We start from the raw sequence: 24998 nt of genomic DNA, 5'->3' as shown, positions 1-24998 counted from the left end.
GACTGGTTCCAACTAGGAAAAGGAATATGTCAAGGCTGTATATTGTCACCCTGCTTATTTAACTTCTATGCAGAGTACATCATGAGAAATGCTGGGCTTGGAAGAAGCACAAGCTGGAATCAAGGTTGCCAGGAGAAATATCAATAACCTCAGATATGCAGATGACACCACCCTTATGGCAGAAAGCAAAGAAGAACTAAAGAGCTTCTTGATGAAAGTGAAAGAGGAGAGTAAAAAAGTTGGCTTAAAACTCAACATTCAGAAAACAAAGATCATGGCATCCGGTCCCATCACTTCATGGGAAATAGATGGGAAAACAGTGGAAATGGTGACAGACCTTATTTTCTGGGGCTCCAAAATCACTGCAGATGGTGATTGCAGCCATGAAATTAAAAGACGCTTACTCCTTGGAAGGAAAGTTATGACCAACCTAGATAGAGTATTGAAAAGCATCGACATTACTTTGCCAACAAAGGTCCGTCTTGTCAAGGCTATGGTTTTCCCAGTGGTCATGTATGGATGTGAGAGTTGGACTATAAAGAAAGCTGAGTGCCGAAGAATTGATGCTTTTGAACTGTGGTGTTGGAGAAGACTCTTGAGAGTCCCTTGGACTGCAAGGAGATCCAACCAGTCCATCCTAAAGGAGATCAGTCCTGGGTGTTCATTGGAAGGACTGATTTTGAAGCTGAAACTCCAATCCTTTGGCCACCTGATGCAAAGAGCTGACTCATTGGAAAAGACCTTGATGCTGGGAAAGATTGAAGGTGGGAGGAGAAGGGGATGACAGAGGATGAGATGGTTGGATGGCATCACTGACTCAGTGAACATGAGTTTGAGTAAACTCCAGGAGTTGGTGATGGACAAGGAGGCCTGGCTTGCTGCAGTCCATGGGGTCACAGAGAGTCAGACATGACCGAGTGACTGAACTGACTGATGCCTGACTCACAGCAAAAAATAACACAGTGTTGTAAAACAACTATACTCCAATAAAAATTTAGAAAAAAAAGAATGAATGAAATATGGATCTGGGATATGTAGACACAGTGGTATTGAAACCAAAGGAGTTTTTATCTTTAAGGTAGAGAAGCAGGAGTTTGAGTTCAGAGGCTATTTGAGAACAAAGACTTGTTAACACTGGGCCTGGTCTTGGGGGCTTGGGGTGTGCTTTCTTGACTCAACTATCAGTCCATCAGATGCCCTTAATGTTGCTGTTGTTGCTCAGTTGCTAAGTCGTGTCTGACTCTTTGCAACCCCATTGACTGCAGCATGCCAGGTTTCCCTGTCCTTCACTCTCTCATAGAGTTTGCTCGAGCTGATGTCCATCAAGTCGGTGATGGGCTATCCAATCATCTCATCCTCTTTCATCCCTTTCTCCTCTTGTCCTCCATCTTTCCCAGCATCAGGGTCTTTTCCAATGAGTCAGCTCTTCGCATCAGGTGGCCACAGTATTGGAGCTTCAGCTTCAGCATCAGTCTTTCCAGTGAATATTTAGAGTTGATTTCCCTTATTATACTTGCCCTGTAAGCTCTCTGTGACTGTTTCTCTACTCCCAAATTAGCCAAAAGGAAACAGTGAACTGCAAAGTGGACTCTTTGGAAAAAATACAGGTCAACATTATGCTTCACAGGATCAATGGCAAGGATCTATCTGCATAACCGTGGGCTCTGCCTCTAGTGGGCAACTGAGAGTCACCACTGTTTTTCACCAATAATGTCATAATCGAACACAGTTGCTCCACCCACTTTTATAGCAACCTGCTGAGCCACCTTCTGTTCTGATAAATCCCTATTTCCTTTTATAGTTTATAATAATAACAACAACAACAATGCTAATAACAGTGACTCCTCTGGTTAGATGAGAAGACTACAGTAAATCTAGACAGAGTCTCTCATCCTTGGGGACTTGGGGCTGCCATGCTTCCTGTCCACAGGACTGGTGAGCCTGACTGGGTGAGAATGGTATTGTTCTATCTGCCTTATTCAATGATTTGTCTCATCTCAGTCAATATGCACAAACTCTTCTGTCAGCTCAGTATAATTGAAGACAACAGACAATTTTTTTCTTTTATAAATTAAGACATACTTGTGATGAATCATTAATGTGTGGCATGAATTCACATCTGTATTAAGGTAAGTCCAAGCTCTAACTCTTTCAGTGGTGCTCAAGGAACACAGGAAAAATGACTCACAATCTCATCCTATGATAGAGATCTTGTTTGAGAAGTGGGGGTAGAGGGTGGGTAGAAGATTTTGAACCATATTTGAACACATTGGAATACAACTCCAGGAGGAAAAATATACCAGCAGCTTTTTTTTTTTTACTCTCTCTCTCTCTGTCCCTCCCTCCCTTTCTCTCTCTTTATCTTTCATTTCAGAAGTCTAGCATTTCCTTGGATATTTTCTACTTCTTATTCAAAGCAATGTTTCAAGTCATCCCAAGGCTCATTTGTACCAAAATGCTTTCTATCATTATCTATCAGATCACTTTGTATATTTTAAGAGTTATTTCAGGTTTGAACAAAAGACAGGGGCCTTAAACACAGAATCATCCAGAACCACTTAATTCATTCATTTCTTCTTCTTTTCTTTTTTTTTTTTTCATTTGTACCTTGTTCAAAAAAGATAGAAAAAGAAGAGAAATCCCAAGTTTATTTATCTGTGAGATGATGCCTTTCAGTTATCGGTAAATTGCATCTTAAAAGCAAGACAGTTTCTCCCGATGATGGGAACAGAGAATGAAATACTATGCCAATTTAAAATGCTATTACCTGCCCGCATTCCCAATATCTTTTCCCTTGGATGACACTGTTCTGACATAGAGATCCTTTTTTTTTTTTTATTTCCTGCAATTTTCTTCCATCACACAGGGAGCTTCATTAGAGAAATAAAGCTAGGGTAGGTGCATTTGACAACAAGAGACAAATGATGTTAGTGAGAAGCTCTCTGATGAGGCAGTTTGCAATTTATGTGTTCAGCAGAGTACCTCTCTCTCTGTCGGAGGCAGGCTTGGCATCTGCTTTGAGAGCGACATATGGCTGGTGTAAAGCATCCTCAGTGCCTGCAAAGGTGCGCCTTCCTGCACCCAGGACAAGAAGAGTGTGAACACTCCAACCATATGGAAATCTGCATTTTTCCACGTGTGTTTCTGCTTGCTGAGATGTGGCAGAAGCAAGGAAAGCAAACTGGTTCTGAAGAACCTTTACAGGCAGCTTGCTTCTCCTCTTTCCCTCCCTTCTTCCCAAGGCCACATTCCCAGGGGGTAACCCGTTTCCCACTTCGCCTTGCGTTGGTTTATGCTTTGCCTCCATTTAGCTGACAGTGGTGACTGTCTCGCATTTACCTTTTTATCTGAGGCCCTTACTGTCAGGAAGTTGAAAAGAGCAGTTTTTGACAGTTGCCATGCACAAGCTTTCAAAATCCATAAAAATCCTTCCTCCTCCTCTCATACAAGTCCAGGCACAGGTTATAAGACATTTCCCTTGCACGATAGAAAGCATGCTATGTGTGTTCTAAGTCGTTTCAATTGTGTCTGACTCCTTGTAACCCACAGGACTGTAGCCCGCCAGGCGCCTCTGTCCACAGAACTCTCCAGGCAAGAATACTGGAGTGGCTAGCCATTCTCTTCTCCAGGGGATTTTCCTGACCCAGGGATCAAACCAGGGTCCCCTATGTTGAAGGCAGATTCTTTACCAACTGTGCTACCAGGTGAGCCCATAGAAAGCATATGAGGGTCTTAACCCCTGAGGAAGTCAAACATTATCTCAAATGATTTTATTTTAAAGCTACTTACAGTCATCATGCCATCCAAAAGGCCAGTCTCAGGCCTGGGTGGAGCCTGCAATCTTTCCATGGACCACTTCTCAATGATGGCGGACACGTGAGGGTTGTCAATATTCAGTAGCCGAAACCCAGTCATATTTACACCACTGTACCTATAGAGTTCCAGATCTAAAGCAAATAAGTCCTGCACAGTATTAAAAATGATAAAAGAAGAAAGAGTTAACATTTTCAGCGTTCTTGATGCAAAAGAGAGCTAACGCTTGCAGAAGCAACAGATTAAAACAAGCATGGCAGCGATCATCACACTGGTGCTATAAAAGAACGTTTCCTGTTGTTCTTCATTTGCATGCTGCCTGACAAATTCTAAGGCAGTAATAATTCTCATTTTCATCTATTTGTTTTTGCGATACTGTTAGAGTTTGTACAAACCGAGAACAGGAATTAAGCTGCCAATAATTAGCATGCCCTCGGACACAGGATATGCCATTCTGAAAAGCTAGAGCATTTTGTTCCTAAGGATGTAGTTCTTTGGGGAGTTGAAGGGGCCTTTTTGTCCATTCAGTACACTGCTTTTATTTTCTAGATGAGGAAACCAAGGTTCTGAGTGGTGATGTGACTGACCTGAGAATGACCCACTTGTAGTGGCAGTACCACCTATCTCCCTCATAACTTTCTGCCCCACGCTGCAAAGGAGGTGAAGTTTGGATCCTGCATACACATTTGACAGGAAGATCACTCTCAGCAAAAAAAAAAAATAATAATAATAATTTCCTGGCTCATTGAAACTAACCCATGTCTCATATAATGAGAGCACAAAAATTGCTCACTAGACACAAGCTTAGAATAAGAAACAAACGGTTCTTTTCAGAGAATAAACTACAGCCTGTGGTTGTATGGATATGAATATCTTTTTTAAAAAATTTATTTAATTGGAGGCTAATTACTTTACAATATTGTATTGGTTTTGCCATACATCAACATGAATCTGCCACGGGGGATATGAATATCTTAACAGTAGGACTTGTTCTTTTAGATAATGTTTCAGGGGAAAAAACTTGAACCCATCCTAGTATTTTCCATTATATATGAGGGCTGAATTTAAACCAAAAGTTTTGTTGGTTTGCATTTAAAATAGACTTAAGTGATCATTTCAACTTTTTTCCTATAAACAAAGGTTAGACTCTAAAGCATGTCATTAAAATATCTCACATTTTGGAATGAACCAAAATTTCAAAATAGTATTTAATGGTTAATAAAAGAAAAAAAAATTCCATAAAAATTTTCTACCAGTGTAACTGCTTTATTGAAAGTACAAGACCACATTATCTGCGATGATAGTCGTTACTAAAGAGGAAAACCTCAGGAACATTTCATGATTTATATGTGTGGAAGATGCATACACATTTATTCTTTTGAATAACTCTTTTCTGTATCACTACTTCCAAGATAACTTTACATTAGACTGTGGAATCTTAAGACTGCAGTTCTGAACTCTTGGCTCATGTGAGAAAAAATGCACTGCCTTTTAAATTGTTATGTTTACTTTCCTTGCACTAAGTAACTAATTTTCTTTTGTCTTTAAGTTTCATTAATACTCATGAACAAAAGTGGTAAGACAACAAAAGCAAAGCATGGCAGAATGCAGATAAAACCAAAGGAAACTGCTTAAAGAAGCAAATTTAAAGAATAAGATCCAAGGCAGAATGATTCCTTTAGCACACTCAATGAATACAAGGAAAGTTAACTCAAGTTACAGGGGGTCAGAGAGAAACTTCCAGGATGCATATTGATTCCCTTATTAATTCAACAGTACAGAAATACAATACACTAATGTGTACGCTAAATACGTGCGAAATTCATTTGGTCTCCAAACTGTTTCTGTGCAAGATAGAATATGGAGAGTTCGAGGGCCAATTGTCAACATCCCCTTTTTAGTGGAGGATGAGGCAATAGTGTGAAAGCAACTGGTCTGTCCTTCCATTGAAGACTAGCCTTCTTAGGTTTCATTGTTTATATTTTTCTCAAATTTCAACAAAACTAACTCTTAAAGGCATATACACTTGGGAAGGATGGAAAGTTCAGAGGCAGACAGCCATCTCGCCTTGAGTAAGACGTATGTGTTCATGGTGATGGAGATGGGCAATATTTGTGAGCAGAGTAAGACACTTTCTAGTTCTCAGGGTCTTCCTTGACTCTTCTGACAGAGGATCCCATCAGGATGTCAACGAGGGAGTGAAGACCACGGAAACTTAAGTTCAGGAACTTCTGCCCTGCGTCCCACTCTCTGACTCTGAGGTCAGGAGCAGTGATAATTTTAACACCTGCCCCATAGCATTTGTCTTGTGATATCCTCTGCAGCCCTTCCTGCTCTCAGAGATACTCAGTTGAGGAATGGAGTTTACTGCTTCCAGAAGTAGGTACACGAGACCTGTCTGGTCCTTGTTCCAAAGGCTTTGATTTCCCTGATGCACCAGCCTACTTTGCCAGATTTCTTTGGGAAAACAATACTCTTATTGAATCTTGCAAATCTGGGTAGATTTTAAGCTGACACACTTTTACAGGTTAGAAATGGAGGTTGATCCTGTGTCTTCTCATGTAAGAGAATGGAGTGTGTGTTGGGAGTGGTGTATTGTGTGTGCGGCTGACAGCTAACACATCATTCTGATGTGTTAAATGCTTAAACCATTCTTCCTCGACCTGATAATCTCTCAAAAGTTAAGGTTGTATAGCTTCTTTTGACTGTCTCAGGCTTACAGCCATGGTTTTTCTTATGGTGAAAAATGTTCAATGTGGAAAGCCTCTACCAAATTCTTTACCAAATCTTGATAGTCTTCCAAATCTTGATAGACTACCAAATTTGATAGTCTTCCAAATACCTGACAGGTGACCCCTAGCTAAACCAGCTGTCCACTGGACATAGGTGGAGAAATCACATCAGATAGCATACCAAAATACACTTTAATGTGTCCACTAATATATGTAGCAAATACAGATGATTCTTCTTTATTAATAGTGTGTACTTTGGCAGTTTCTATTTAATGGAAGCTTTATTTTAATTCCTTTCTGGATGCACATGCATTGATGCTAGTTAAGAAAAGAATGAGGGGAGGGAAGGAAGAAGGGAAGAAAGAAGGGAAGGAAGGAAAGAAAGAAGACACTTGCTGTTTAGCATTTCTAGATTTAGAGGACTCTTAGGAAAATAAACAAACCTCCGTGGCTTTGCCACCAGGGCTGACTTTAAAATAACCAAACATCAAAACGAATCCGATGTTTGGCAAAACTAATACAGTGTTTCAGGTTTAAAAATAAAATAAAATTAAAAAAAAAAAAAACCAAAGATTTTTTGATAGTGTGAAATACATTTCCACCAGATATGCTTACCAGGGTTGTGAAAAAGTAATGATAGTACTCAGTCATCATGCCCATGAACAGGATCTGCCAAAGAGAAATAAGGGAAAAGAATCAGAAACAGAATTATAAGAAGACATAGATGATTAGTAGGTTGACTGCAGTAGCCTGGAGACATAGAATAGGAAGGAGCTTAGGAAATTCAGAGACTCAGTAGATAGAAACCTGAGACAAACCAATGATTAATGTGGAGCTAGGACCCAGGCCACTGACCTCCATCCTATGTGCTTTCATCACGTTGTGCCTGACCTTCACGGGAGAAATTGGTCAGCTGATCAAATTTAAACATAGTCCATGCTCAACATATTTTATATCTGGAGTTGTCCATAATGGCACAGAGTCTTGCCTTTTCTACTGCTTGGGTTTCTGAGTAATGCCATGCTGAGATATATATTTTATTGATCTCCTTAGCTTTAGTACTTATCATAGTGCCTCAGAGTAAAACTCATTAAATGTTGAATTGGCAATACTGATATGTAGATATATTTAAATGAAGATCTATACATATGTATATCTCTGAACCCCTCCTCTCTACCCTTTCCCATCTCATCCCACAGAACAAGTAGGGGAAAAGAGGGTTGTTTATAAATAGAAAGATGGAACTATTTTTGTACTTCTTCTCACTGCCTCTTAAGTCTGATTCTGTTATCTAATTGGGATCCTGGCAGTTCCAACATTCTGTGTGTATGGTTTTTATTTGGTGGGGAGGAGCAAAAAAGAGGTAAACAGAAAGGACCAAGGTTCTAAATAGAGGTGATTTCTTAGACTGTGGTCTTTCGCTTGGATTCCTAGAAATGGTGTCCATTGAGAAGAAACAGTTCCACGTGCTTTGGAGGTAAGATTGTCATTGATCTTTTAAATCAAGAGTATCACTTTCTTAGGTCTCCCTGGTGGCTCAGTGGTAGAGAATCTGCCTGCCAACCCAGGAGATGAGGGTTTGATCCCTGAGTTGGGAAGATCCCCTGGAGAAGGAAATGGCAACCCACTCCAGTATTCTTGCCTGGGAAATCCCATGGACAGAGGAGCCTGGCAGGCTACAGTCCATGGGATCACAAAAGAGTCCAATAGGACTTCGTGACTAAATGACAAAGCATCACCTTCCTTGGGGCCGGTCGCTGTCTTTTTGGTATCTGCATAGAAATGAATGGAGAAGACTCAGAAATCAAACTTTCAAGACAGTTATCCTCATAACTCCTAAATGCTGGATTCAAATGAGAATCCCCTCTGGAAGTTTTAAAATCAGATATTCTTAGACTCCATCCCAGAGACCTCTTGAATTAGAATTTCTGAAAGTGGAATTTCTGTATTTCACAGCAATGGTTGGGAATCACTGTTTTGTGGAAAACTTGTCCATTTGCATTATGGAACAAGGGCTTTCATAACTTCAGTTTATGAAGAGGTGGATTGAAAAGGTCTTCGGAAAAGCAATACAAGTTATCAGAGGTTTCGGAAGGTGCCTAAGATATGTAGCCTAGAATGATTTTACACCAAAGTGGAGGGAACATTTGGAGACAGCGCATACAGAAGCACAGATCTGACACTTCCTGTGCTTTCACTGCTAACACAGAAACAAGAGGAATATTTAGTGAAATTGTAATGTCATGAAGGTAAGACAAATGACAGGAAACTCTCCCTATGAATCATAAGCCCACAGTATGCAAGTCACTCCTATGGTGATAACAAGACCAGGTGCACAAAAGGATTTTTAAAAGGGTAGAATCGCTTTAGGGCCATCAATAACATTTAAAGGCATGCATGGTGAGGTCTGGTTAGCTGATCCCTTATATCAGTGGAGAATAAAGAGCTAACCTGCTGGGGTCACTCAGAATTCAATTTTTCATTTTGGTCATTAGTGTAATTGCAGCTGAGATTATCTCTTGAAAGGGAACTGGTAAGTTTTATGTCAGGATACAGACCTGGACACTAAGGTTTAAAATATTATTTCTGAAACTGAAAAAAACACCAAGTCACCTGAATTTTAAGCCTTTTATATGGGTGGATTTTTCTTTTTAAATTTTATTATGGAGGCATTTGATCACCAATTGAGAGCACAGATTTTTTTTCTTAAAACAAACATTCAACTAATTATTATTATTTGTAATTCCTAGAGGTAAATACTCATCTAAAATATCTCTTATTTAATGTTAGAAAAGAGTTATGCAGATGCAGTGAATAAACAGCTGATGAACCTGCTTTTGTTGGTCCTGACCTTGGGTCTTCCACATACACTTTTTATTTGATATTCCACAAAAATCCCCATTCTTGACTTTCCTACCTAGAGCCTAGGTCAGTGCTTCCTAGAATGAAAATTAAGAAGCAAGTATAGTCATGGATCACTGAGCTGTCAATTTCGTGGACTCTCTAGTACACGAGTGAATGAGAAACTTTTAGACTGAAATAAAACTAATATCAACTCATTGGAAAAGACCCTGATGCTGGGAATGATTGAAAGCAAAATAGAAGAGGGCGGCAGAGGATTAGATGGTCATATAGCATCACTGACTCAGTGGATACAAATTTAAGTAAACTTCAGGAGATAGAGAAGGATAGGGAAACCTGGTGTGCTGTAGTCCATGGGGTTGCAGAGTTAGACATGACTTAGTGACTTAACAACAACAACAAGTCAGTTTCACCAAAGGTGATGTTTTTTAAACAATTGTGCTTATAATGATTTGTAGACTGATTAGGACTGGCTGTTCTGTTGTCTAATAGTTGTATATATTGCATTTTATAGCATTCATATAACGATTTTCTTTCTGTGTCAACATTGGTATTTCAACTAAAAGTCGTTAAGGGATTATGAAAATGTCACATCAAGATAAATGTCAGTTTTTTAAATAAACAGTGTAATCATGATATGGGGATTTTTAAATGGCTCTTTGCAAAACTGACTTTTTCCTAACAAACAATACTCTTAAACTTTGTTACTGTGCTTTGCTGAATTGACCAGGAGGTGCTGACCTAGGCAGTGTATACTTTATCAAGACAGTATTGCCAGGGACTGTTTTTGGCTCTACTGAAATTATTTTTAATGGTGCAAAGCACATCACATCACACACACAATTAAGTGATAAACTTGGCTGTCAATACTATTTATATTGATGCCACATTCCCCTTAATTACTTCCACCAATATTTTAATAATGGTTGCTTCCTAACAGAATTATTTTTATTAAATAACTTGAGATCATATTATTGATATAGTTTGGTAGATGGTAAACATCTAGCTCTTTCAATACCGTTGTATATCTATAGTAGGGATTTATTGAGTACCTATTAGGCTTCTCAATTTTGCAAGACCCATAGTGTAGACTTCACTAGCTGCTAAGTCACTTCAGTCATGCCCGACTCTGTGCAACCCCATAAACAGCAGCCCACCAGGCTCCGCCATCCCTGGGATTCTCCAGGCAAGAACACTGGAGTGGGTTGCCATTTCCTTCTCCAATGCATGAAAGTGAAAAGTGAAAGTGAAGTCGCTCAGTCGTTTCTGACTCTTAGCAACCCCATGGACTGCAGCCTACCAGGCTCCTCCGTCCATGGGATTTTCCAGGCAAGAGTATACTGGAGTAGGGTTCCATTGCCTTCTCCGAGACTTCACTAGAGCCACTGCCAACTTTCCAAATTGAAAGGCGCATGATAGGATTATATTTCTTGGGTCCTTGAGCTTGGGTGTGGTCATGTGCTGGTTTGGGTCAAGGAAGAGAGAATGCAACTGATATATGTCACCCTCCTCATCCTGACAGAGATCTCACTCACCCTGACTAACATGTTAGGTGACTAACATGGTTATCAGTGCCAGGCAAACTAAGGTTTTTTTTTTTTTTTTTTCCTGAATAAATACAATTTTCTGTTTCATGAATACTGCACAATATGTCATGTGTGTGTTTTGATAATTAGGGACTTCAGGGTCAAAATCGTGGGTCCTCCATTAGCAACTCATCAGGAAAAAGGATATATATTCTATGTGCTAATGTCATTCAGATTTATGGTTTTCTTACCTAATTTTCCCCTTGATACCAACTCCTCTCCTTTCTTAAAAAATATTTATGGCTTTGTTTCAAATTATTTTTCTAGGCTGCTTTGATTCTTTGTATAATAAAGACATTACATAAATAATCATGGTTGCTGCTACTGCTGTTAAGTTGCTTCAGTCGTGTCCAACTCTGTGTGACCCCATAGACGGCAGCCCACCAGGCTTCCCCGTCCCTGGGATTCTCCAGGCAAGAACACTGGAGTGGGTTGCCATTTCCTTCTCCAGTGCATGAAAGTGAAAAGTGAAAGTGAAGTTGCTCAGTCGTGTCCGACTCTTAGCGACCCCATGGACTGCAGCCTACCAGGCTCCTCCGTCCATGGGATTTTCCAGGCAAGAAGTACGGGAGTGGGGTGCCATTGCCTTCTCCGAATCATGGTTGAGAGAAGGTTAATAATTTACTTTTTCCATAAAGAAAGATGAACTATTTCGATCTGATATAACTGGGCTGAATAACAAAAAAGGCCTCCAACAAAATACCATTCATAGTTAATCATACTCTGTGTCCATACAGAATCAGTTATAAGAACTCAAAGGCTTTCATAGATGGTGACAGTTCAAGTTATGTGTCAACTTGATTGGGCCAAGGGGTGCCCAGATTAAACATTATTTCTGGATGTATCTTTGAAGGTGTTTCCAGATAAATAAGCTTTTGAGAAAGCAGATGATCCTCCCCAATATGGTAGGCATCATCCAATCCCCTGAAAGCTTGATTAGAACAAAAAGGCAGAGGAAGAAGGAATTCACCTCTTTTCCTTTCTGCCTGACTGCCTGAGCTGGGACACTGGCTTTCTCCAGGCCTAGGGCTGAGATTTCACCATTGAACTCTTCTGGTTTTCAGGCCTACAGTTTCAGACTGTAATTACCCCACAGATTTCCTGGGTCTCTAGCTTGTAGATGGAGGACTGTGAGCCTTCTGTCTCCATGGCTCAACTGGTAAAGAATCCATCTGCAGTGCAGGAATCCTAGGCCCAACCAAGGAGACCTAGGTCCGATCCTTGGGTTGGGAAGATCCCCTAGAGAAAGGAAAGGCTACCCACTCCAGTATCGTGGCCTGGACTCTATAGTCTGTGGGGTTGTTCAGGGGAGGCACACTGAAACCGCCCACCCTGGCCAGACACCACAGTGGCCATTTCATGAGTTGTTTTACGACAGGAAGTCCCTGTAAGGAGCACAAAACTAATAAGCCACCACCAACAGGAAGAGTTCAGGAAAGATCAAAAGGAGACAGCACATGTCCGACCACCTTCCAGAATCTTTCTCTCTGGCATCCATCTTGGCTGAACAAGGCGTGCACCACCAGGAAGGGCTCTGAGTCAGAGTGATTGGCTAAAGACAACCTGGAAACAAATCCCATCACTATAAAACCAGAGACTGCAAGCCATGTGGCAGAGCTGTTGTCCTGGGCTCCCTTACCCTACTGCTCTCCACCAGGGTGCCCTTTCCCAATAAAATCTCTTCCTTTATCAGCACATGTGTCTCCTCAGACAATTCATTTCCGAGTGTTAGACAAGAGCCCAGTTTTGGGTTCTGGAATGGATCCCCTTTCCTGCAACAGGGTCACAAGAGTCAGATAGGACTGAGTGACTTTTGCTTCATTTCACTTCCGTCTCCATAGTTACATGAACCAATTCCTCATAATTAATCTCTTCACATACATTTCCTATTGGTTCTGTTTCTCTGGAGAACCCTGGCTAATACAGAGAACAATAGAAAAATACTAAAAGTCCTACATAGTCTGCATACTTATGACATTCCATTCTATCTAGATAACAGAGTCCTTAAACCAATGAGGGGAAGGGTGGTTGACCCTAAATGAAGGCTTTCTCTGTATCAGGCTACTATAGATATGCCACAACACTATTCTATTGTTTCAGTGGTTAGAAAATAATTATAGTTTTCTTTTTTTTTGTAGTTAAAATGAATTATTAAGAAGCAGAACAAAACTCATTGCCAGTTGACTCTTGGAAGAACAAGTCTAATGACCCCTCTGTTATTAAGACACTTTGAAATATCAGTTCAGTTCAGTTCAGTTGCTCACTCATGTCTGACTCTTTGTGACACCATGGACTGCAACATGCCAAGCCTCCCTGTCCATCACCAACTCCCGGAGTCCACCCAAACCCATGTCCATTGAGTCGGTGATGCCATACAACCATCTCATCCTCTGTCATCCCCTTCTCCTCCTGCCTTCAATCTTTCCCAGCATCAGGGTCTTTTCCAATGAGTCAGTTCTTCACATCAGGTGGCCAAAGGATTGGAGTTTCAGCCTCAACATCAGTCCTTCCAGTGAATATTCAGGACTGATCTCCTTTAGGATGGACTGCTTGGATCTTCTTGCAGTCCAAGGGACTCTCAAGAGTCTTCTCCAACACCGCAGTTCAAAAGCATCAGTTCTTCGGCACTCAGCTTTCTTTATAGTCCAACTCTCACATCCATACATAACTACTGAGAAATCCATAGATTTGACTGCTGCTGCCCTTTATTGGCAAAGTAATGTCTCTGCTTCTTAATATGCTGTCTAGGTTGGTCATAACTTTTCTTAATAGTTCTTGTCCAATGACTAGGATTGCACTACCTCTCTAGAGTTTTTACAATAGAACCTCATGGCTTTGTTCACAATAACACTGACTCTTCTTGATCTAGCGCTATTGTTCTTGGGAAAGATTACCTCTTGGATTTAGGTCAGTAAATGTTATCACATACAGCCTGAGCATCACAAAGGCCATATTTTAGTTTGTCTTGACAGCCCTCATTCAAGTCTAGGTGAAGATAGTTTGGGGGTCTAATTCCTGTGATTGGTGAGAGAGTTGGTCTATAAGACACTTAGAAAGTCTCTGGGTAAAAGTCTTTCCATAACGTGTTCTGTTATTTTAAGATGCCTATGTTACATTTCAATTGAATTATTTTCCAGAAGGCAATGCAGAGATATGAAGACAGAAACTCACAAACTCTCAGCATCCATTGCTAAAAGCAATTCATATGTCACAAATAATTGGCATAATGCTGCTACCATAGTAGCAGAACCTTAAAATGGAACCTGAAGTGCTCCTAAGCAATTTTGAGGCATTCTTGTAATATTTATAAGGGTTTTTATTACTGCATCTTTTCATTGAAAGATAGGTGTCTTTGAAGTTTATATTGACTAACGTGAACTGTATTGCTCCTTTTATAACCTTCTCAATATCAGGATAAATTCTATACCATCAGACATAGTTTTTAGTCAATAATTTCAAATGAACAGCTTCCAAATGTGTGACATGTGATGTGGCTAAAATAATTGCTTTACCCCAAGATAGAAATAAGTCATTTCTGCATAGGAATAATCTTCAGGAAACAGTTGAATAATACCAGGACTCAGAGAAGCAATTTTGAGAAGAAGACTTGATCTCTAGGGTGTAACTCTTTCTCACCTGCCAACGATAGTACTTCTGGGGGCAATTATACTATCCTCTGAGCAGAATGCACCTTGGACAACACAATTTTTAACACTGGTCATCAGTAGAACAAGCTAGGTATAAGCGGGGCCTTAGATCAGTTTTTATTGATACAAAAAGGAAAAGATACTCATATTAAGGCTTCTCTGGTGGTTCAGATAGTAAGGAATCTGCCTGTAGTGCAAGAGGCCCAAGTTTGATCCCTGAATTGGGAATATTGCCTGGATAAGGAAATGGCAACCCACTCTAGTATTCTTGCCTGGTAAATCCCATGGACAGAGGAAGCTGGTGGTGCATGGGGTTGCAAAGAGTCACACACGACTGAGAGACTAACAATCATACAACACTAACTGACTATGGCATATCCACAAAGGGAACAGTGGAATGTAAGAAAAATAGCCCTGGATCCCTAAAAACCCTGATATACAGAAAACCACCCATCTCCTTAAAGAGTAGGCTGGATAATGGCCCTTTAAACATGATCGCATCCTAATTTCCAGAATCTGTTAATATGTTACTTTACATGACAAAAGAACTTTGAGGATGTGATTAAACATCTTAATTTATGGGAGATACTCTGGGTTAGGGCTTCTCTTGTGGCTCTGATGGTAAAGAATCTGCCTGATATGCAGGAGATAGGGTTCAATCCCTTCAGCTAAAGCTCCAATACTTTGGCCACTTGATGCGAAGAGCTAACTCATTGGAAAAGACCCTGATGCTGGGAAAGATTGAAGGCAGGAGGAGAAGGGGATGACAGAGGATGAGATGGCTGGATGGCATCACTGATTCAATGGACATGAGTTTGAGCAAACACTGGGAGATAGAGGATAGGAAAGCCTGGCATTTTGCGGTCCATGGGGTTGCAAAGAGAAGGACAGGACTTAGCAACTAAACAACAACGACAACTCTGGTTTATTCAGATGGGCCGGTGTAGTCACAAGGGTTCTTATAAGACGGAAGCTGACGTTCAGAAGGCAGAGAAGTGACGGGAAGATGGAAACCGAGGGAATGCAAGGCAATGTGATGTGGGACCACAAGCCAAGGAATGAAGACAATGTCTACTGGGTCGCACAGAGTCAGATGCGACTGAAGTGACTTAGCAGCAGCAGCAGCAGCAGCACTGGAAAAGGCAAAGAATGATTTTTCCCAAATCCTTCTGAAGGGATATAGCCCTGTCAACACCTAGATTTTAGACATCTGACATCCAGAACTGTTGGAGAATAAATTTGCATTGTTTTAAGCCACTCCATTTGTGATCATTTGTTGTTAGCACAGCAACAGGAAGCCAACACACCTCATTTGTTCATCTTTATGGCCTATGAGATTGCATAATTTTGGTGTATTGATATCAAGAGCATGTATTAAAAGGAAAAATGACTTGTTTGAAGTTGAAAACTTTCTAAATTTCTCTGTGCGTCTCCGGTCACATTCATATACTAACCACACACATGTACACAGATACAAGCTACCCACAGAGAGACTCTAGGGTTCCCTTCCATTGGGAGATCGTGCCGTGCAATCTATAAATCCAGGCCACTTTTCCCCTGCCTCCCAGTGAAAACAAAGAAAGTCAAAGCTGTTCTGCCAAGTGTTGGTGAATGGAATACCTGTACTATTTGGGAGTGTCTTTCAGTCTTAAGTACTATATAAGCTTCTCTTTCCAGAGGTCTGGTCAAAAGAAGAAAGGAAACTGGTACTAATAGATATTAATAAGTGAATTGGAGACCATGGGGTTTAGTTTAGCTTAAGAAGGTAATTCTACTAGAAGAGCCACATGGCATCATCCATGTGCAGAAAGAAAAGATTATGCAATTTAAGGGGTTTGTGCTGCTAACAACAGGAGCAGGGGAAAAAAAAAAGATTTCCCCCTGCCAAAATGAAATAGGCAACCTGGCAAATAGGAGAGAATAAAGCTTTTAGAATTCCCTGGTGGCTCAGAAAGTAAAGCATCTGTCTACAATGTGGGAGACCCGGGTTTGATCCCTGGGTTGGAAAGATCCCCTAGAGAAGGAAATGGCAATCCACTCCAGCACTATTGCCTGGACAGAGGAGCCTGGTAGTCTACAGACCATGGGGTTGCAAAGAGTCAGACATGACTGAGCAATTTCACTTAACTTAACTTAAAACTTAGAGGATTACATGAACCCAAACGATAAACTCTCTGCAACATTCAGGAAAAGTTGGTGGAAATCTGATGTGTAAGAGGACCAGAGTGGAAGAAAAGTTTTAATAGCAAAGAATATATAGCTGATTCACATCGTTGTACAGAAGAAACTAACAACACTGTAAAGCAATTATATTTCATTTTTTAAAAAAAGAGCTGAGGGGGGAGGAGCTAAGATGGCAGAGGAGTAGGACAGGGAGAACACTTTCTGCCCCACAAATTCATCAAAAGAACATTTAAACGCCGAGTAAATTCCACAAAAACAACTTCTGAATGCCGGCAGAGGACATCAGGCACCCAGAAAAGCAACCCAAGTCTTCGAAAGGAAGTAGGAAAAAATATAAAAGACAAAAAGAGAGACAAAAGAAGGAGGGACGGAGTTCCGCCCCGGGAAGGGAGTCTTAAAAAGAGAGAAGTTTCCAAACACCAGGAAACCTTCTCACTGCTGAATCTGTGCCAAGCCTTGGAAGCACAGAGGGCAACATAACAGGGAGGAAAAATAAATAAACAATTAAAACCTGCACACTGCGAGCCCTACGGTAACTCCCCCAGCGGAGAAGCAGCTCAGACACCTGCATCCGCCATTAGCAAGCGGGGGCTGGGCAGGGAGGCACGGCGCGGGCTGCATCGCAAGGATCTGGCCTGAATACCCCGAGCGCTATCTGAGCAAAATAATTTGGGCTAGCAAACCAGACTGTGGGATATCTACCACACGAAAAGCCAGCCCTAACCTAAGACACCGCCAGGCCCCCGCACGGAACAAAGGACTGAACAGAGACAGCCGGCGGCAGACCATCCCCCTCCAGTGACAGGCAGCCAGAGCCGGAAGGGGACAATCGCAGCCCCAGAGAGACTTTATCTATAAAACTGTAAGCAGGCTTCTGTGCTAACTAAAACTTCTTGGGGGTCTGGACGGTCAACATCTGCCTGAGAAGGTGCGCCGGTTGCACACCTAGATAACCGAGCTGCGGGGAGGCGATAAGTCACAGCAATCGCGCGCGCCAAACACCTCATCACCTGAGCTGCTCGGACCTGGGAAGGGCACAAAATGCAGGCCCAACCAAGAGTCTGCGCCTCTGAGGACTACCCGAGTGCCTGAACCTGAGCGGCTTGGACCTGGGAAGTGCAGGCAGCTCAGGGCCGGCCTCGGATGGTTCCTGGTGGAGCAACCTAGAGCCTGAGCAGCGTGGGCAGAGAGGCTACATGCACTGTGAATGGGGGAAAGACCCAGTGTGGCTGAGGCACTGCGAGCGCACGCCAGTGTTATTTGTTTGCAGCATCCCTCCCTACCTCCCCTCACCGCGACTGAACAAGTGAGCCTAAAAAAAAAAAAAGTGTCCTCCACCGTCCCCTTTGTGTCAGGGCGGAAACCAGACACTGAAAAGACCAGCAAACAGAAGAAGCTGTAACAGAGGGAACCGCCTTGGAAGCTACAGGCAATAGATTAAAATCCTGTGGTTACTACCGACTACATAGGAAGGGGCCTATAGATCTTGAGAAATATAAGTCGAACCAAGGAACTAGCCAAAAATGAACTGAACCCTCAATACTCACAACAAAACCAGAGAAAGTCCTAGATATATTTTTACTATTTTTACTATCATTCTTTCTTTCTTTTTTAAAAATTTTTTTTAATTAAAAAAAATTTTTTAAGTCCTCTATTATTCCTTTAATTTTCACTTTTATAACCGATTACTTTGCAAAAAAAAAAAACCCATTTTTTTAAAAGCAAACTTCATATATATATTTTTTATAATTTTTTTGACTTTTTTTTTTCCTTCTTTTCTTTAACATTGCATTTTTGAAATTCCAAACTCTACTCTAGATTTTTAATTTAGCTTTTTGGTATTTGTTATCAATTTTGTACCTATAGTTTTTTTTATAATTTCTGTGACCCTTTTTTATTTTTTCTTTTCCTTTTTCTCTGTTTCTTTCTCTTCTTCTTTTAAATAACATTGTATATCTGAAATTCCAAACTCTACTCTAGATTTTTAATTTATGCTTTTTGGTATTTGTTATTAATTTTGTACCTGTATTTTCTTTATAATTTATGCAACTTTGTTTGTTCTTGTTTGTTTTTTTCTCTCTCTCTCTCTTTCTTTTTCTTCTTCTTTTTTTTAACATTGTATTTTTGAAATTCCAAACTCTACTCTAGATTTTTAACTTTTGCTTTTTGGTATTAGTTATCAATTTTGTACCTATATTTTCTTTATAATTTTCGTGACCTTGTTTGTTTTTGTTTGTTCGTTTTTTCTCTCTTTCTTTTCCTTCTTCTTTTCTTTAACATTGTATTTTTGAAATTCCAAACTCTACTCTAGATTTTTAATTTTTGCTTTTATGTATTTGTTACCAATTTTGTACCTTTAAGAACCCAATCTTCAGGACCCATTTATCACTAGGGAGCGAGATTACTGTCTTGACTGCTCTCTCTCACTTTGGACTCTCCTTTTTCTCCACCAGGTCGCCTGTATCTCCTCCCTAACCCCTCTCTACTCTACCAAACTCTGTGAATTTCTGTGTGTTCCAGACAGTGGAGAACACTTAGGGAACTGATTACTGGCTGGATCTGTCTCCCTCCTTTTCATTTCCCCCTTTTATCCTTCTGGCCACCTCTGTCACCTTCCTCCTTCTTCTCGTCTCTGTATAACTCCGTGAACAATTCTGAGCAGTCCAGTTGTGGAGTGGACATAAGGAAGAGATTACTGGATAGCCCACTCTCTCCTCTATTGATTCCACCTCATCTCATTCGGGTCACCTCTAACTCCCTCCTCCCTCTTCTCTTCTCCATATAACGCTGTGAACCTTTTTGGGTGACTCTCACAGTAGAGAAACTTTTCATCTTTAACGTAGATGTTTTATCAATGGTGCTGTATAGAAGGAGAAGCTATGAAATTACTGTAAAAATAAGACCGATAAGTGAAGGCAGGAGGCTTAAGTCCAAACCCTGATTCCAGGGAGCTCCTGACTCCAAGGAACATTAATTGACAGGAGCTCATCAAATGCCTCCATACCTGCACTGAAACCAAGCACCACACAAGGGCCAACAAGTTTCAGGGCAAGACATACCAAGCAAATTCTCCAGCAACAAGGAACACAGCCCTGAGCTCCAAGATACAGGCAGCCCAAAGTCACCCCAAAACCATAGATATCCCATAACTCATTACTGGACATTTCATTGCACTCCAGAGAGAAGAAATACAGCTCCACCCACCAGAACACCGACACAAGCTCCCTAACCAAGAAACCCTGACAAGCCACCTGTACAAACCCACACAGAGTGAGGAAATGCCACAATAAAGAGAACTCCACAAACTGCCAGAATACAGAAAGGACACCCCAAACACAGCAATTTAAACAAGATGAAGGACAGAGGAATACCCAGCAGATAAAGGAACAGGATAAATGCCCACCAAACCAAACAAAAGAGGAAGAGATAGGGAATCTACCTGATAAAGAATTCCAAATAATGATAGTGAAATTGATCCAAAATCTTGAAATCAAAATGGAATCACAGATAAATAGCCTGGAGACAAAGATTGAGAAGATGCAAGAAAGGTTTAACAAGGACCTAGAAGAAATAAAAGAGAGTCAATATATAATGAATAATGCAATAAATGAAATTAAAAACACTCTGGAGGCAACAAATAGTAGAATAACAGAGGCAGAAGATAGGATTAGTGAATTAGAAGATAGAATGGTAGAAATAAATGAATCAGAGAGGATAAAAGAAAAACGAATTAAAAGAAATGAGGACAATCTCCGAGACCTCCAGGACAATATTAAATGCTACGACATTCGAATCATAGGGGTCCCAGAAGAAGAAGACAAAAAGAAAGACCATGAGAAAATACTTGAAGAGATAATTGTTTAAAACTTCCCTAAAATGGGGAAGGAAATAATCACCCAAGTCCAAGAAACCCAGAGAGTCCCAAACAGGATAAACCCAAGGCAAAACACCCCAAGACACATATTAATCAAATTAACAAAGATCAAACACAAAGAACAAATATTAAAAGCAGCAAGGGAAAAACAACAAATAACACACAAGGGAATTCCCATAAGGATAACAGCTGATCTTTCAATAGAAACTCTTCAAGCCAGGAGGGAATGGCAAGACATACTTAAAATGATGAAAGAAAATAACCTACAGCCCAGATTATTGTACCCAGCAAGGATCTCATTCAAATATGAAGGAGAAATCAAAAGCTTTTCAGACAAGCAAAAGCTGAGAGAATTCAGCACCACCAAACCAGCTCTCCAACAAATACTAAAGGATATTCTCTAGACAGGAAACACAAAAATTGTGTATAAAATCGAACCCAAAACAATAAAGTAAATGGCAACGGGATCATACTTATCAGTAATTACCTTAAACGTAAATGGGTTGAATGCCCCAACCAAAAGACAAAGACTGGCTGAATGGATACAAAAGCAAGACCCCTACATGTGTTGTCTACAAGAGACCCACCTCAAAACAGGGGACACATACAGACTGAAAGTGAAGGGCTGGAAAAAGATTTTCCATGCAAATAGGGACCAAAAGAAAGCAGGAGTAGCAATACTCATATCAGATAAAATAGACTTTAAAACAAAGACTGTGAAAAGAGACAAAGATGGTCACTACATAATGATCAAAGGATCAATCCAAGAAGAAGATATAACAATTATAAATATATATGCACCCAACACGGGAGCACCGCAGTATGTAAGACAAATGCTAACAAGTATGAAAGGGGAAATTAACAATAACACAATAATAGTGGAAGACTTTAATACCCCACTCACACCTATGGATAGATCAACTAAACAGAAAATTAACAAGGAAACACAAACTTTAAATGATACAATAGACCAGTTAGACCTAATTGATATCTATAGGACATTTCATCCCCAAACAATGAATTTCACCTTTTTCTCAAGCGCACATGGAACCTTCTCCAGGATAGATCACTTCCTGGGCCATAAATCTAGCCTTGGTAAATTCAAAAAAATAGAAATCATTCCAAGCATCTTTTCTGACCACAATGCAGTAAGATTAGATCTCAATTATAGGAGAAAAACTATTAAAAATTCCAACATATGGAGGCTGAACAACACGCTGCTGAATAACCAATAAATCACAGAAGAAATCAAAAAAGAAATCAAAATTTGCATAGAAACGAATGAAAATGAAAACGCAACAACCCAAAACCTATGGGACACTTTAAAAGCAGTCCTAAGGGGAAAGTTCATAGCAATACAGGCATACCTCAAGAAACAAGAAAAAAGTCAAATAAATAACCTAACCCCACACCTAAAGCAACTAGAAAAGAAAGAAATGAAGAACCCCAGGGTTAGTAAAAGGAAAGAAATCTTAAAAATTAGAGCAGAAATAAATGCAAAAGAAACAAAAGAGACCATAGCAAAAATCAACAAAGCCAAAAGCTGGTTCTTTGAAAGGATAAATAAAATTGACAAACTCATCAAGACTCATCAAGAAACAAAGGGAGAAAAATCAAATCAATAAAATTAGAAATGAAAATGGAGAGATCACAACAGACAACACAGAAATACAAAGGATCATAAGAGACTACTATCAACAATTATATGCCAATAAAATGGACAATGTGGAAGAAATGGACAAATTCTTAGAAAAGCACAACTTTCCAAAACTCGACCAGGAAAAAATAGAAAATCTTAACAGACCCATCACAAGCACGGAAATTGAAACTGTAATCAAAAATCTTCCAGCAAACAAAAGCCCAGGTCCAGACGGCTTCACAGCTGAATTCTACCAAAAATTTAGAGAAGAGCTAAAACCTATCCTGCTCAAACTCTTCCAGAAAATTGCAGAGGATGGTAAACTTCCAAACTCATTTTATGAGGCCACCATCACCCTAATACCCAAACCTGACAAAGATCCCACAAAAAAAGAAAACTACAGTCCAATATCACTGATGAACATAGATGCAAAAATCCTTAACAAAATTCTAGCAATCAGAATCCAACAACACATTAAAAAGATCATACACCATGACCAAGTGGGCTTTATCCCAGGGATGCAAGTATTCTTCAATATCCGCAAATCAATCAATGTAATACACCACATTAACAAATTGAAATACAAAAACCATATGATTATCTCAATAGATGCAGAGAAAGCCTTTGACAAAATTCAACATCCATTTATGATCAAAACTCTCCAGAAAGCAGGAATAGAAGGAACACACCTCAACATAATAAAAGCTATATATATGACAAACCCACAGCAAACATTATCCTCAATGGTGAAAAATTGAAAGCATTTCCTCTAAAGTCAGGAACAAGACAAGGGTGCCCACTTTCACCACTACTATTCAACATAGTTTTGAAGTTTTGGCCACAGCAATCAGAGCAGAAAAAGAAATAAAAGGAATCCAAATTGGAAAAGAAGAAGTAAAACTCTCACTATTTGCAGATGACATGATCCTCTACATAGAAAACCCTAAAGACTCCACCAGAAAATTACTAGAACTAATCAATGAATATAGTAAAGTTGCAGGATATAAAATGAACACACAGAAATCCCTTGCATTCCTATACACTAATAATGAGAAAACAGAAAGAGAAATTAAGGAAACAATTCCATCCACCATTGCAATGGAAAGAATAAAATACTTAGGAATATATCTACCTAAAGAAACTAAAGACCTATATATAGAAAACTATAAAACACTGGTGAAAGAAATCAAAGAGGATACTAATAGATGGAGAAATATACCATGTTCATGGATTGGAAGAATCAATATAGTGAAAATGAGTATACTACCCAAAGCAATCTATAGATTCAGTGCAATCCCCATCAAGCTACCAACGGTATTCTTCACAGAGCTAGAACAAATAATTTCACAATTTGTATGGAAATACAAAAAACCTCGAATAGCCAAAGCTATCTTGAGAAAGAAGAAGGGAACTGGAGGAATCAACCTACCTGACTTCAGGCTCTATTACAAAGCCACAGTTATCAAGACAGTACGGTACTGGCACAAAGACAGAAATATTGATCAATGGAACAAAATAGAAAGCCCAGAGATAAATCCACGCACATATGGACACCTTATCTTTGACAAAGGAGGCAAGAATATACAATGGATTAAAGACAATCTCTTTAACAAGTGGTGCTGGGAAAACTGGTCAACCACTTGTAAAAGAATGAAACTAGAACACTTTCTAACACCATACACAAAAATAAACTCAAAATGGATTAAAGATCTCAATGTAAGACCAGAAACTATAAAACTCCTAGAGGAGAACATAGGCAAAACACTCTCCGACATAAATCACAGCAGGATCCTCTATGACCCACCTCCCAGAATATTGGAAATAAAAGCAAAAATAAACAAATGGGACCTAATTAAACTTAAAGCTTCTGCACAACAAAGCAAACTATTAGCAAGGTGAAAAGGCAGCCTTCGTATGAAACGAGTCGCTAGTCCATGTTCGATGCACGATAGTGGATGCTTGGAGCTGGTGCACTGGGACGACCCAGAGGGAGGGTATGGGGAGGGAGGAGGGAGGAGGGTTCAGGATGGGGAGCACGGGTATACCTGTGGCGGATTCATTTTGATGTTTGGCAAAACTAATACAATATTGTAAAGCTTAAAAATAAAATAAAATTAAAAAAAAAATAAAAAAGAGCTGAATGAATCTAGAAGCTGGAAAGTTAACAGAGAATATGCTGCATACACTGCAATCTTTTCACAATAAGTTTTTTCTTAATGGTGGTAATAAAACCTCAAATTTGCCTGAGGGTAACATTTTGAGGGAGAAATAGTCATGAAATCATTAAACGATGATCTTCTTGGTCTCATGATATCTTTGTAGCATACAGAAGTTATGATCTAGGTCCTGTTTCTCTGCCTTTTTGGCTTTTTGGATGACTTTATTTTGTAAATTTATCTAATAGCTATCAGACTTAGAAAATAATTATTTATATCAGTGTTTTTCAGTGCACTAGACTCTCCAAAGAACTTTGTAGAAAACACCAATGTCTGTACCCATCACTAAATATTATGATTTATTTGGTCTAAAGTATGTTCTAGGCATTGATATCTATGATACTGATACTCTCCAGGTGATATTTACACATAGCCAGAGCTGAGAATCACTCATTTATATCAACCAAGCATATTTTAAAGCTGTAACAATAATGATCAATCTACT

The 24998-nt window shown here is 39.8% G+C and overlaps 1 protein-coding gene across 5 annotated transcripts in view; it reads right to left on the bottom strand.

The window, feature by feature from the left end:
- Positions 1–24998, bottom strand: part of GRIK1 (glutamate ionotropic receptor kainate type subunit 1) — a 487136-nt gene that overhangs the window by 121782 nt on the left and 340356 nt on the right. For all 5 annotated transcript variants that reach the window (XM_044939691.2, XM_044939684.2, XM_044939685.2 and 2 more), the window contains exons 5-6: positions 7161–7214; positions 3790–3963 (exon numbers count right to left, since the gene is read on the bottom strand). In XM_044939691.2, the coding sequence (XP_044795626.1) occupies positions 3790–3963; positions 7161–7214 (228 nt within the window). The remainder of the gene's footprint in view (positions 1–3789; positions 3964–7160; positions 7215–24998) is intronic.

The sequence above is a fragment of the Bubalus bubalis genome, chromosome 1, assembly GCF_019923935.1.
Source record: "Bubalus bubalis isolate 160015118507 breed Murrah chromosome 1, NDDB_SH_1, whole genome shotgun sequence".
NCBI classification, from domain to species: Eukaryota; Metazoa; Chordata; class Mammalia; order Artiodactyla; family Bovidae; genus Bubalus; species Bubalus bubalis.
Note: the sequence above shows the minus strand (reverse complement) of the source record. Positions and strands in the feature narration are given on the sequence as shown.